The following is a 14,481-nucleotide window of genomic DNA, read 5'->3' as shown; positions in this document are numbered from 1 at the left end:
ATTAGCTGTAGCAATATACCCTGTACACGTGCCTGTCCTTTCTGCCTATGAGCCCGAACCGTAACAACCCCTATCTATCTATAACTAGCCCTAGATATTATAAACCTCTAGTAATACGCTAGAATTAGAGTTATAATTAACGCTAGTAAAGTAGAGAATTTAAAGATATATAAATAGTTTACTAACGTCTATAATAGAGGCCTTTAAAAAGGTCTTAAAGAGGGTAGCTATTATCGCGTATAAGCTAGTATCAGTATAAAAGTAGATTACTAAGCTTAAAGTAGCTAATATAGCTACTACGCGATAAAAATTATATAAAAGAAAATAAGTTTAGATAAAAGAGACCTTAATAGTTAAAGATAAGAAGCGCTTAGCTACTCTCTAGAACTTTAGTGCGCGTAGTAATAGAAAGAAGTTAAAGAAGTAGAAACGCGCTAAAGAGGGTAAACTATCTTAAAGGCGATATAGATAGTATAATAGGACTAGGCATAATGCGCGAACGTGTAAGTAGGTAGTAGAAGTAGACTTAGAATAATATCTTATATTTCTTTACGCTATGCAGGTCTAAAGTGGGCTATTTTGGGCCATAATGTGGTGGTTTTGGTGGGGTCTTGGCAAAAGTGGCCGGCGAACCCGTGAGGTACGTTATATTGTAGTGTGTATTATAATAGAAGCAAGTTTAAATACAGTATTATTAGTTAGTGGGCAACCACGTGACTATACATGATACTTCTAGGCTTACACATAGCTAAAGACGTGCTACTTCTATTTGTAACGTGCCTTAAACTACTCTCAAGAATAACGCGCTAGAAAACGCCCCTATCAAAATTTTTGTCTTGAGAATGCTTAACCTTTACATGATCTTCAACCCTTGAAAGAGCACTGCAATCGTTAGGGGCGTGAAAATGTGTTTTAGCTTGGTCTCTGAGGGCAACAAGAAACTCGGATCATTGATGCTTATAAGCGCTAGATCACGTGGAACAGAGATCTGATAGTAGCTATGCTTAGTAAGGTATTACACTATATCAGGCTATATGCCGTCTTCTAGTATTGATAGTAACCTTTAACGTTACATCTCTTCGCAACGTTAGATAGTGCAAACGTTCATGGCAACCTTATGGCCGGAGCGGGTCGGCCGCCCTCCCTGCTTGGATGGGTCCTGGGTTGACCATGCCGAGTTTCTTGATATACTATCCTACACAAACCGATGTGCATCCTCGTCGGGCAGCAACTTCGCCGTTTTCTCATGCCACCAAAATAAAGTCGCCCGGGCTGCGTTGCCGAGCCATCCACCCCAAGCATTGACGTCGTCGGCACCCTTGTCGAGCAGCATCTTCACAATCCGCTCGTGGCCTCAAGGAAAAGGCCGCCTAGAGTGCGTTGCCGTACCATCCACTGTGAGCGTTGGCGTTAGCGTCGGCTGCTTTATCGAGCAGCAGCGTCGCCATTTTCTCATCGCCTCCTACTAAAATACTAAGCATGACATCGCTCATTCCACTTGCTTGGTCTAATTTGTAGAGCAGTTCTGGGCAAGAACGATAACAGCAGCATGCATTTTGAGCCGCTATACTGACCAAATCTGCATACATTCTTAGAGAGATAGGTGCATGTTTACCTTAACAATCTTTACTTCAAGATCCCAATATCGTTTGCTCCATTTTCCACTCACCCAGAACCTACCCCGCTTCCAAGTTAGCAAAGAAATATTTCCTCGACAGCTTCGTTTCCATCCTCTACAGCCTCTCCATCCATAATCCCATGCAAATAACATGGTCCTACAAATCTGTATCTCTTTGTTCCCACTGCCGACGGCCGCTCCTCCCCATCCTCAAGCACCCGTAAAATGACCGGCACACTTAGACCGAACAACACATGCACCTCATCCCCGACCCTCGCATCCCTAAACTCGATATAGCTCCCAAACTCGCTTGGCCCCGTCCCCATGCGACCACTTTCCGCAAATATCATCTTCCGCGTTTCGGTCGTGTGCCAGAAACTGTCCGTGACGATGTGAAATCTGTCCGGATGCGAGCGGGTGCATAGACTGTACCACTCTAGCTCCGGGCCGACGAAATTGGAATCCGCTTCGCGCTGCAGCCAGTTCCACCAGGCTTGGACCTTGACCATATCGCGTGGCTCGAAGCGTCGTACTTTATCACGGTCCTCTCGCCAGTCGTTCGGTGGTCGGTGCTCCATGTCGCGCTCTAACATCATGTCTGCAAATACTGTCTTCCAGAAAGTATCCTCGAGATTGGCGTGGTCGTGGCCCTTCTGCTGGGTTGGCGAATCAAGACCGACCATGCACCTCCACTCCTTGAGTAACCCCACTAATTTGCCGGGGTTATTCCAACTCACGGTCCGCATTTTGCTGACTCTTTTGATGGTGTCAACCTTGATGCTTCTGACTTTCAATTTTAGCTCATCCTCGATCTCAGCGTAGTATTGTCGACCTTTATCGGTCTGATACAACGAGTCTGGATACGGCTGAGGACAGAACATTCCGTCAGACGTCCAGTCCGGGACCCACGACGGCAGACCGTGTTGAGTATGCCGGCCGAGATCATTCAATATGAGTACCTGAAAACTCTGCTTCTCGCGAATCATACGCACCACGGCTCGCGTGAACACCTCGGCAAGAGAGGCGGTGTAATCTTCCTCTATGCCTATGTCGCCATCTACGAGTCCCAAGATGCCGTACACCAGGTCTCGCGGGTGGGTGGCCCTGCGCTTCGCGATCCCGGTTCCCATGATACTCGAGAGTGAGAGTGCAAGATTAGGCTTGCTGCTCAGGGCGTTGTGTGAGCTCGGCTCTGACAAAGGTGAGTCGGCGGAGAACATTGATGACGCTCCATGCGCGCGTCTCAATAGGTACAAGTTCTTGAACTTCTTGAACCCTCCCTCCAGCTTCGTCCAATAAGTGTGTAACGTTTGGTACGCCTTGTCGCCTCATTTTGAACAGCACTGATTATAGTGAACTTCGAAGGCATAACCAGCGAGCAGCAGCTCGTTCAGATGCATGATGTGAGACCCATAATGAACGATTGGTTTCTGAGCAAGGAATACTTCTTGTAGGATCCAGGCTCGTTGCCAGTACTCCGAGGTGAGGATTCTGTCTAGTTCACTCGCCGATTTTATCCAAGTTTGCGTGCTGGGGTAGGAGAGGTTCGTATCAGAGCCTCCAAAGAACGGAAGCTCAGAAAAATGCATGAACTGAGCGAAGGAGTGGATCAAAGCAAAAGCACCAAGAGTAGGCCACGTTGATGCACTCTGCGGTGACCTGAAGAACGAGATGATGTTATCGGGAGATGTCCAGTCGAAGACGTGCAGTTCATGGCCCGGCAGGCGTCTGATTCGGATATTGTGGAATAGCAAATTCACCTTCTGTTCCTGCTCAATTTTCTTGACAAGGTCCTCGGCCACACTCATGAACCCTGGGGATCCTTTATCAGGAATCATCGACATCGGCTTACAACCGAACAAAATCGGTTGTAGCCACATGAAATTCTCCATCAGAGCCTCGAACTGTCCCGTTCCCACAGATTGTTCGGGAGACAGGGGTGGAACAGGGACATCGGAAAAACATTCCTGCATCTGACGGTGTTCTGAAATGTGGGGCTCGTTTTCTGAGGCTGCTTCAGCTTTCTTGAATTTGGAACTTCGCTCTCCAATCAGCGATTTCGAGCACCTCTCTGATGTTTGGTCGGCCTTTTCTACCATGGGCGCAAAAGATTGTTCTTCAGATTTGGGCTCACCAAGCCACATGATGACCGTGCTTGCACTCTGATAGATGTCGCGCATGAGGCTTATCTGGTATCGTTTCTCATTGAGATCGTTTTGATTGATGCAAGGGCATCAATCCACAGCGTTCGTACTGTTTCGGTATGAAGCAGTCGTAGAAGTGCTGAGTACAAATTCTTTGTGACCTCGTGGAGACAGCCATTCACACATATCTCTTCAGTCTCTATTGGACTGCCCCAGACACAGGAGAGTGCCTGTATTGGATTCAGCGAGGCGCAGCGCTTCCTTGGGCTTGATCTGGATGGAGCACCTACTTCGTAATGGAGAGCACCGCCTAGGCGCTCAACAAATATCTCACATTGGATGACATCTCTTTTTGTGCCCGGCAGCAGCTTAACTAGCCTAATATTCTTCTTACCATCCAATAAAGGGTCAAGTGTGAACAATTTCTTGGTGGTTGGTGGCACCTCCACAACGGCCATGTTATCCTGATTCTCCGCAAGCTTATCGTCTAGGCCGAATTCGAGGGTGTCAAGAAGTTCTTGTACAGTCTCCGCCTCCTTAAAGCATTGCGTCATGACCAGATTGAGGTATTGCTTCCTGAGTCGACCGAACGCTTCAATTTCAGGAGGCGTGGATGAGAGCACGATCTCGACGCTGTTGATTGCTCGACTCCGGATCTCGCCACTGTAGGGATTGTTGTTGATTTTTGCACAGGTAGAGGTAAGAACTCCGAGTGCATAGGCTCTCAAGGGACCGTAATGGTTTTCGTCTCTCGGAACAGCCTCCAGTCCTTTTCGGAGCAACTCTACGGAACGGTCTAGGTCATTCGGACTCTTTTCATAGTCGTAACGTTGGCGTAGAGCCGATCCGAGATAGATTGCGGCCTGCGGAAATGTCTTCTCCGGGTTCTCGAAGCATGCTTCGAGAGTCTCAATGGCAAGTGCGAGATCTTCGACATTGTTGGATTCCCAAAATCTACTCCAATACGCGCAGCCTAACTCGCGCTTCTTCTCTTCTTTGAGGCTACACTCTTCGAGATATCTGATGCCCAATTTGAGGCCTGAGATGTACTGGTCGGTGACTTCCAGCCTGTGTTCGGCAACCTCGAGCACGTTTGACTTTTCAGCCTTCTGCTACAGGAGGTGGGTGTAGACGACTACGTATTCTTTGAGCTCCTCATGCGACTTGTGTAACTTTTCTAGCGCTCTTTCTGTATAAGAAATAGCATTGTCTAGCAGCATCGGAGATGCGGTTCTGGTGTAGTAGAGGTTGAATTGGCCGCCGATCATGAAAAGACCCTTAGCCTGTCTGTAGTCTCCCTTGGGCAGCTCATCCAATGCGTTATCAAATTTGTTCGTGAACTCATCCGAAAGCAGGGCGTCAATCATGTCTTGGCTGAAAGAAGATTGTGATCTTGGTGTCTCAGTGGTGGGTTGGGCAGGACCTCCGAGGCCCTCCAGATCTCCATCGTCATCATGATCGTCCCGTTGTGGTGCTGTGGTGGAGTCCATTTAGCTTTGGAGGAGGATCTGAGTTGAAAACGCACGAAGCGGATGGGAGTCTTTGCAACTCTCCCCAGCTGAGGTGCGAAGTAACACATGGCTAAGCCCCCGCGGCTGTGAAGCCTGGTACCGAAGCTAGTGGCTGGGCAAGCTAGTGGACGGTCTCCTAGCATTACCTACAGAGATTCGAGATAGAATTAGATCAAGGGTGCTATTACTATGGCGGATAAGTAGCTAGTAGTATCGGAGAACAAACTGGAAGAAATGAGCCTCAGCAACTATGATGAGGACGCGGCTGGAGCCACGGAAGGCAAAGCTGCCTTGGGCAGCCAGATTGGTTCAACCACGATAACGCGCTGCTTGCGGATAGCTAGTGGGCTGACGTGCCATTGGGTAAGCTCTCGCTACAGGCCGGACATAAGCGGTCTCGCTATTGACCGGTCAGGCGGGGGGCAAGTGGTACTATGGCGCAGCAAGTGCGGCCGGCGTATGTTGTGGGCCTCCGGCATGAGCATTCTTCCAAAGCTTTCTGCAGTTTGCCTGCGCTAACAGGAAGGCCGCCGAGCCGCACTGGCAGGATACTTACCTTGGAGGCGTTGAACCTTGTATTATGTTGCCACCGCAGTAGATATTCGTGAGGTTATGCTGTTGCCAAACCATTATCTCAAAGTTTGAGATTGAGACTGCGATCTCCCATGGCATATGGATCATCTTGTCTGAGTGCAACGGAACCAAGCCCCTGGCGGGGGCTTAGCAGAGGGGATTCTAACCGACTAGGGAGTGAGAAAACTCTGTTATCAGCCTTGTACGCGCTGCTGGTCCAGCTGAGGATGACGAGCAGGCTGAGCCAGACCCAAGGGCACTGCCCATGAGGGAGAAAGGGAGTTGCACCATATCTCTATCAGCTTTGAGCCCTCAGCCCACAGCCTCTAGCCAATAATATGGACACGCTACTCTTCTAATGCATATGCAACTCCCTTTCTCCCTCATGGCGGCGGACTAGTGATGAACGCGCAGTCTGCATCTGGCTGCCTGGAGCCATGCAGAGTACTGAACTGAACAACTGTCACTTGCTAGTAATTTATTGATATTTAGGCTTTCCCGCGCTTCTCGCTCGACCAAGACCAATTGTAAATCTATACGCATACCTTTGTCAAGACTCAATAACGACACAAATTGCTTGCAGGCGACAGACACAAACATTATTCATCGGTATCTATCCGGCTTCTCAGCCCGTGGAAAGGTAACAATGGCATTGCCTCCACGACGTATACTGACCTTGGATGGCGGCGGGGTGCGAGGCTTGTCGTGCTTGATGATGATTCGTGAGATCATGAACCAAATAGCAGAGGATGAGGGAATAGAGAAACCAGAAGAGATGAGGCCTGCAGACTATTTTGATCTTATCGGCGGAACAAGTACTGGTGGTCTTATAGCCATACTTCTTGGACGCCTCCGACTCACGACCAAAGAGGCTATCTTACTCTATCGACAACTCGCCAAAGAGATATTTCAAGAACAACGAGGCTGGTCAGTTGGCGGGCTTCGGCTGTCCAAAGGTGGTCAAGAGCGTTATGATGCAAAGATCCTCGAGTCAGCCATTAAAAAGGTGGTTAAGGATTTTCTAAAAGATCCAGAGGCCACGATGTACCAGGAACCCAAGGATGGAGAGCGTCATTGCAGAACCTTTGTTCTCGCTGTGTACAGCGACTCAGTGAACAATCCTGAGCCGCATCTATTCACTACGTACAATCGACATGATGGGACAAAGATTTGGGAGGCGGCTCGAGCCACAAGTGCAGCAACTGGGTTTTTCGGGCCAATGATGATTGGGGACCCGCCAGTTCGTTATGTGGACGCTGGTCTGGGCTACAACAACCCTGGCGAGCAAGCATACGATGAAGCAAAACGGTTGTGGTGTGAAGTTCCTATTGGAGTATTTCTTTCTTTGGGCACAGGAAAGGAGACGGAAGCTTCTTTGCCAGATTCCGGTAGACTTTTCGGTCTATCAGCTCAGGCTGCGCAAATCAAAGTTCTCATTGACCTAACGACAACTGCTGCTGGAGTACATAATAAGCTATTTAAGAGGTTTAAGCGAGAGAAGGATACCCAATACTTTCGTTTCAATGTCGATCAGGGTCTCCACAAAATTGGACTCGATGAGTGGAACCAAGAGAGTAAGCTGGCAGGCTTCACGAGCGCATATTTCGACAACGCCGAGACTCTTGATCTGAAGGAACGCTGTGCAACACGGTTGCGACAACTCACTGGCGCCGCGAAACCCTTCACTATTCCCGCGGACGTCTTTACAGCGGGACACGAAAACGATATCGATAATCCTGGTGAAGGATCCCCAAGGATGAAATTCTGGTACCGAGAAAAAGTAGGCGAATCTGGTTACCCAGATGATGTTGTTGTTGACACTAAATTTCAAAAATCAGATATCCGACCCCCAGGAAACACCATTCTCTCTTGCCGGCGGATCGTTCACATCCAACTCCGGGGCCAGGCGTTCAACATCCCGCACGGCAGATACCGCGTAAATTGGATAATGTGGTTCTGGGCGGGGAAGACATTTCCTGCTGGGGGCGCTTACAGCATGTCTGTTGCTCACTTCACTGATAATACCGTGGAGGAACGCAGATTTCCACCTCAAAACCCAAGTTTACCCCCGCCGAACCATGACTGTCTCTTTTACTTCCCCTTTGGACTTAAACTTTCTGTAGGACGTGCGCAGAACCAAGGGCATCGATTCATGCATGATGTGGTAGACGCTGATAAAAATCCACTCTTGGCCCCGAGGCTTCTGGAGCCAGGCTTCCAGGAATGGAATCTTAGCCCTGGTCTCTGGAACACCTACAAAAATACCGGATGGTGCGAGATTGGAGGCCTCTATGTGGACGTGGACGTTGATGGACATATGGCTTTTGTTATCTCAAAGGAGTTCGAGCGTCAGTGGTATGGAGGGTTTTCTTTCGGCGGTGTTCGTCTTGAACCAATACAATGGTGATTTCTGTCGGATGTGCCCTTGAACCGCACCATTGATACCGAAGCATATTTACTTAGAAAAAAGAAGAGTGAACGAGTATTCTAGTTCTTAGATGGAAATCTCTATGTTGGAATAAAAGGTCTGCCTGTTCTATTTCGAGACTTAGAGGTAGACTGATCGATAGATTATAGCTAGGCATTGCTAAGGGAGATAGGTAGATAATAAAGATCAATGGATCTGGATCAAATTTGCATAACTGTTCTGTTCTGATCAGACTTCTCTAACTGCTGTACTCTTCTATCTACTTCCTATACTACTACTATATATATATTGGCTAAGATAGATTCTAGAAGAATCTGTTTAGCAGTAAATTGCGTGATCTTGAACGGCATAGTATGAGAGTGCGACATGCGACAGAGTCACGATGTCGACTCAACAGAGGATGGCTGGCGCGTGGGACCATAGGTACCTTTAGGATAGATTTCCAACACGCCTAGCGAAGACCCCTATGGCATACGGACGCCCTCTGCAAAGCCCCTCCTACGCTTACTATCTCGTAGATCTACCCTCTATAAAGCCCCCTCGCTAGGGGGCTTACTCTACCTCCCGCTGTCGGCCCGTCTAAGCCCCTATAGACCCGCGTCTTACTACGCTCGTCTTCTCTAGATAGCACGCGACGCGACGTGATGCGACGCGATAGAATATATTCATACTAACGTATTCCACCACCGAGAGTGCCACCCCACCGAGTGTGCCACTTTTTCTTAGCATCGCGAACATTATGTATAAAAACTTAAATTACTCGACACTAGCTATAGATGCTTCGTACGACTTACTTATATCTAAAGGAGAATCTTCTTCTACGTCTTTTTAGCACGTACGAGCGTTATAGCCTATCTTCCTATAGGTTCTATAGTGCCGCTAACCTAGTAGAACCCTTTCTTAACTACCCTCACTACGCGCCTTCTTTAATGTCGTACGACTAACAGAAGTAATTTTATGTACTTCTACACTAAAGTCTAGTATCCTACCTATCTAAATTCGCTTCCTTTTAAGCCTCTAGCGCTTTATTACTACTAGCGTGGTAAGTTAGGTCTCCACCTCGGGATCGTTTTTCTTAATTCACTCCACCAATACTTACCCAATCGGGAAGCTTAGTAGCCCATGTTGTAGCCCTTGATCTAAGCTTTATTCTTGTATAATACAGTAATAGGATAACTCTAATAGGTAAGAAGTTATTAGCCTACCCACCTTGCCAAGAGTTAGGTCTCCATATTTTACTCCGATCTTAAATATCTCCTTATATAGTATAGCTAGCGTATTACTCTAATATAGCAGAATAAAGCCCTAATAGAGAGCTTTAAAATAAGCTACTAGACTTCCCAATCGGGTAAGTATTGGTGGAGATAATAGCGTTTTTGAGATCCCGATGTGGAGACCTAATGACCAGCCTACTCTTAGATTATCGTTTATAGGATACTATATACGATAGTAGCGCGTATTTTAGTCTAGAGCTATTTTAAAGTAAGACTTTAAATCGCTAAGTTAATATCTACTTTACTGTAGGCTTATTGTACGTTAGGTTGTTAAGATATTACGCGTTGTTATTGTAAAGGTGGGGTGTGGTGGTGGAGCTGATGACTTGGTGGGTTAACAACTTAGTGGTGAAACACGTTATTGCTCTTATATTTTAATATATTTTCTACTAAGTAAAATAAAGCTATATAGTATAGTACTCTTCCTATTTTTTTCTAAACAGTGTTTATAGGTTTAATAAGGCTATATACTTATAAAGCTCTTTTCTTTTAATATTAAGGTATACTATTAAACTCTGTATAAGAACGAGAAGTAATTAGGACCTTAGTACTAGCTCTAGAAGACGTCTAACTACTAGGGACGCCTATAGTATAGAGCGAGGTCTACTAATACCGCGACGGCGGACGATCCCTACCTGGCACTGCTCTAATTTAAGCGGCTACCTACCGCACTCGTGCAAGTAGCTCTACTCTGTAGAGTAGGGGCGGCCTATAATTATATCAGCTTTAACATGCGTTCGAAACTAAGAGAGGTGTGTAAGCCTAGAAGTACCATGTATAGTCACGTGGTTGCTCACTGACCAATAATGCTGTATCTAAACTTGCTCCTATCATGACACACACCAGAACACACAATAATTCCTATAACCTTAAGTGCTTACAGTAGTAGCTAGCTCTCTATCGAATACAACCTCTTGTATACCTCGCGATTGCTCCCCGGAGCGCAGCCCCTTACAAAATCAATCAACTCTTCTTCTTTGATCAGTCTACTCCTCTCCTAGAATCTCCCGATCACGCTGTCTCTGAGCCTACCAGGACAAGTAGTAGGCAGAGACCGCTACCTCTAAGTCTGCTAGGACAAGCAGCGACCCCATATCTTCAACAGATTCTACGTATAAAATATATAGATAGGTGTTAGATTGTGATGGTTTTTAAAGACGGGTGTAATAACTGTGATAAAAATCTGTGATAATTGATTTATCGTGTTCTGTGTTCTGTCTGATCTGATCTAAGGTCAGTCCCTGCGTGCCGAAAAACCCTATGTGCCGAAAACGATCAATCGGATCGCAAGGATCATGGACTTCTCTCTAAACGTCGCGATCCGATTAGTCGTTTTTAGCACATAGAGTTTTTCGGCACACAGGGACGGACCTTACGCTGACCCCTTTGTAGATGATCGCGGTGAATCGTGCATGCTGACTTAATCACAGAATCGGATGCTCCGGAGCACCCGGATTCTATCCACCACCCGACATATAACTACTCATATTCTGACAATAGGACAAAAATTTACGTTGAGCGAGGGGTCCGTGCGCAACTAGGGTGCCCCCTAGTGCAGTAGGACGAGTACGGGGTATTACCCGGAGTTCTCGGAACCTGTAGGTATGCCGCCCGGAACTCTCGGAACCTGTATAATACCCGGAACTTTCAGAACCTATATACTACTCGGAGCTCTCGGAACCTATATATATATCCTTACATAAATCTAAGCATGTACTTTAGGCTAGTCTGTAGATAAAATTTAATAGATAAGCAAAGCCCTTCAGTTAGGTATATGCCGGCAAGTATAGCTCACGGTAATATACAGTAAAGACAAGAAGTAGAGAGTACTAAATTAGGGGACCTTACTGATTATATAACGCTTCGACCAGAAGTTATAATAAAATGTGAGGGAAAGGGATCTAGGCAAAGTAGTTATGATCGTGAAGACATGTCGGCGGAAATCTGAAGATGTGATCAATGAAGAGATGTAGTAAGATCCGTCCCTGTGTGCCGAAAAACTCTGTGCTAAAAACGACTAACCGGATCGCGACGTTTAGAGAGAAGTCCATGATCCTTGCGATCCGATTGGTCGTTTTCGGCACATAGGGTTTTTCGGCACGCAGGGACTGACCTTGCAGCGTTTGTATCTGGGGTTCTATGCGCATAATCTTTGAGAATTTATTTATGAATAGAGGGCTCAGAAAGTCTCACATATAATCAGAATAATCGAGGCAAAGTCTCTTAAAAGCCTGAAATTTATTCCAAAAAGATGAATAATGATGTGAACGTCATTCTAAACAAAATTTTACCCAAAAGTAAGTATGTTGAGATTGAATCACTTTGTCGTGTTGCAATTTGGTCGTACACATATCCGCTTGGGACTGGGGATAAATTTCCTCTCTTAGAGAGTTATCTCCTACTTCTGCAATAGCATTGGGTAAGCGTAGTGTAAACGGCCCGAGCGTGGCGCAAATGTCATAGCCAGGGGTCTTGAATGACAGAAGTATCTAATACCGTTACTTTCAAGATCAGGGCCGACTACCATTCATATTTGGCACTTCGAGTTAGTTTCCATACAGACTATTGTAGATCGACACGTGATATCTTTCACTAGAGCTGATCTGAACGTGCAAGCGCATCTGAGCTTCAGCATTGATGCGAGCTCGGTCCGTTTCCGCTGTGAATCTCCATAGTACTAATAAGCCCTGGACGGGTTTCGCACAAACTTAATTATTGTATAAATGATACGTGCATCAGCTGCACTCAGTTTCGCATCTCACAATTCAAGCACTGAACTCTCTCCACAAACTTTTTTCGCCTCAATGAAGAATCTTTTCTCTACTATCCTGTTCCTCCAAGGAGTTGTAGGGCTTCGAACGATTAAGAAAGATGTCGTTGTAGTTGGCGGTGGCTCCAGTGGCATTTATACTGGAATTTCGCTAATGGATGAGGGAAAAGATGTGGTAATTGTTGAAAAGTCAAGCGCCATTGGAAGTCACGCCAACACATATTTCGATCCAATCTTCAAAACACCTCGCAATGTAGGAGTTCAGTCTTTGCCCAATATCTCGGTTGTTAACGACTATCTGACAAGAGTAAACGTCACCGCTGGTCCGTTTCTCTCATACACTGCCCCGACAAATCTGAACGTGGATTACATGACCGGCCTGGAGGTGAAGAATTACACAGCGCCAGCCGGCGCTGAATCGAGTTGGAAGACCTTCCGTTCCATCATCGAGGAGAAATACTCGTACCTGGAAGAAGGATTCTTCCTGCCGGACCCAGTCCCTGACGAACTATTATTGCCATTTTCGGAATTTTGTGGCAAGTATGGATTGGACGCTATCCTTCCATTCCTATCTCTTGTCATCGCGCCCGTCGACTTTGAGAAAGAATCCACATTGTACGTCATCAAAAACTATGGTATCCAGTCTATCAATGCTTCTCTTGAACCTGGCGGTATCGTTGCGCCCAAAAATGTCGACGAGATCTACATCAACGCAGCAAAAATACTAGGAAATAGGGTATTGCTCAACTCAACCGTTCAAAGTGTAAAACGGAGCGAGAGTAGCGTCACTGTCATCGTAAAGACGCCTAGAGGGAGAATCTGTTATGAGGCAGACAAGATCGTCATGGCCGCGCCTCCGTTGATCCAGAACTTTGCTGGATGGGATCTGTCTTCGAACGAGGTCCAGCTCTTTCGTAAATTTCAGAGCAAGAACACTCACATTGCCATTACCCGCAATCCAGAATGGAACAACGCCTCCATTACCGGCGTCGGACCCAGCTCCTCGCTTGGCATCGCTAGGCTTCCTGGAACAATTAATACCTCTCCTACTGGCTTCAGCGACTCATCGTACTTCTCCTACGTCTGCTTTATAGGCGAAGCTTCTATTCAGTATGCGCAGACCCTGTTCAAGTCGCAGGTTCAAAAGTTGATCGCAAATGGAGTACTGCCAGCGAGCAAGAACGAAATCGTTGAATGGTTCAATCACGATCAATACATGAACTTTGTTTCTAACGAGGATATAAAATCGGGTTTCTATACAAAGCTGAATGATCTACAAGGCACTTCTAGCACATACTACGTGGGTGCTATTTGGGCAGGACAGGATTCTGCTTATATCTGGGGAGCTTGCAAGAGACTACTACCCAAGATCTTGGCGTAGATGTTGAACTATTTCCTTTTTTTTGAAAGAGAGGGCGGGAGGTGAGTCAGGGCAAAGATACTCCTTCATTGTATATGAGTTGAGAGGAGGGTAACTAATTTTACTCCAAGCGAAGGACATTCTACAGCACCATATAGTCGAGGGTTAATCAGCTCAGCGCATACCTACTGCAACCACGCCATTTTATGTTTAAACCACAGAGTTATACAAGATAGAAACTTTGTCTTATTCTTTATCAAACAATCTCGCCATCCATAATCACATCGCAATAGCACTCCCCAATAAACTAAAAACTCACGTCGCCACGGCCACGAACGACTCAAGGCAGTCTCTTCCCCATAAACACAATGGCGATATCTCTAGGGCCCATGCACATCGGGCCCATGCTAACATAGTCCATATAAGTCGTGAAAGGTCTCTTGTACTGCATCCCTCATATCCTCAATCGATATCCACCTCCTTTATATGTGTCACTGTTGAATTCTGCCTCCCTCTTTTCTGATTCGCCAGGCGAAGTTGGCGTGGTTACTTCTTTGAAGTAATCCAGAAGAGCCATGCATGCTTAGTGCGCGTCCGCCCATTCGGATGTTGACCGTCGTGGCTAACGTGTTCTACAAGCGAGCGGCGCGCCCCACTAACTTTGCGCACCTCTTTACGTATACAGCTCTACCACAACTAAATAAAATTTATAACGTGTTTCACCAGTAAGCGGGCCACCCCAGTATGTGGGCCACTTCCTCATGATATCCCACCTTTGCAACAATAACGCGTAATATCTTAAT

The 14,481-nt window shown here is 46.5% G+C and overlaps 3 protein-coding genes across 3 annotated transcripts; 2 read left to right on the top strand and 1 right to left on the bottom strand.

Annotated features, from left to right (window-relative positions):
• Positions 1–1,692: 1,692 nt before the first annotated feature.
• On the bottom strand, positions 1,693–5,954 carry COCVIDRAFT_21227 (hypothetical protein; the record flags this gene model as incomplete). Its single annotated transcript, XM_014694797.1, has 8 exons — positions 1,693–2,904; positions 3,064–3,807; positions 3,873–3,992; positions 4,053–4,859; positions 4,902–5,236; positions 5,288–5,378; positions 5,424–5,460; positions 5,830–5,954. The coding sequence occupies 8 exons, from the start codon at positions 5,952–5,954 to the stop codon at positions 1,693–1,695; spliced, it is 3,471 nt and encodes a 1,156-aa protein (XP_014550283.1).
• A 538-nt stretch (positions 5,955–6,492) lies between these two features.
• COCVIDRAFT_115882 (hypothetical protein) lies at positions 6,493–8,253 on the top strand (the record flags this gene model as incomplete). The annotated part of the gene is made up of 2 exons (XM_014694796.1): positions 6,493–7,796; positions 7,908–8,253. 2 exons carry the CDS (start codon positions 6,493–6,495, stop codon positions 8,251–8,253), a joined length of 1,650 nt encoding a protein of 549 aa, XP_014550282.1.
• Positions 8,254–12,409: 4,156 nt separating this feature from the next.
• On the top strand, positions 12,410–13,693 carry COCVIDRAFT_67926 (hypothetical protein; the record flags this gene model as incomplete). The annotated part of the gene is made up of 1 exon (XM_014694795.1): positions 12,410–13,693. A coding segment is annotated over one exon (1,284 nt), but the record flags the coding sequence as incomplete, so codon positions are not given.
• Positions 13,694–14,481: the final 788 nt, after the last annotated feature.

This window comes from Bipolaris victoriae (genome assembly GCF_000527765.1).
Source record: "Bipolaris victoriae FI3 unplaced genomic scaffold scaffold_213, whole genome shotgun sequence".
Taxonomy (NCBI): Eukaryota; Fungi; Ascomycota; class Dothideomycetes; order Pleosporales; family Pleosporaceae; genus Bipolaris; species Bipolaris victoriae.
Note: the sequence above shows the minus strand (reverse complement) of the source record. Positions and strands in the feature narration are given on the sequence as shown.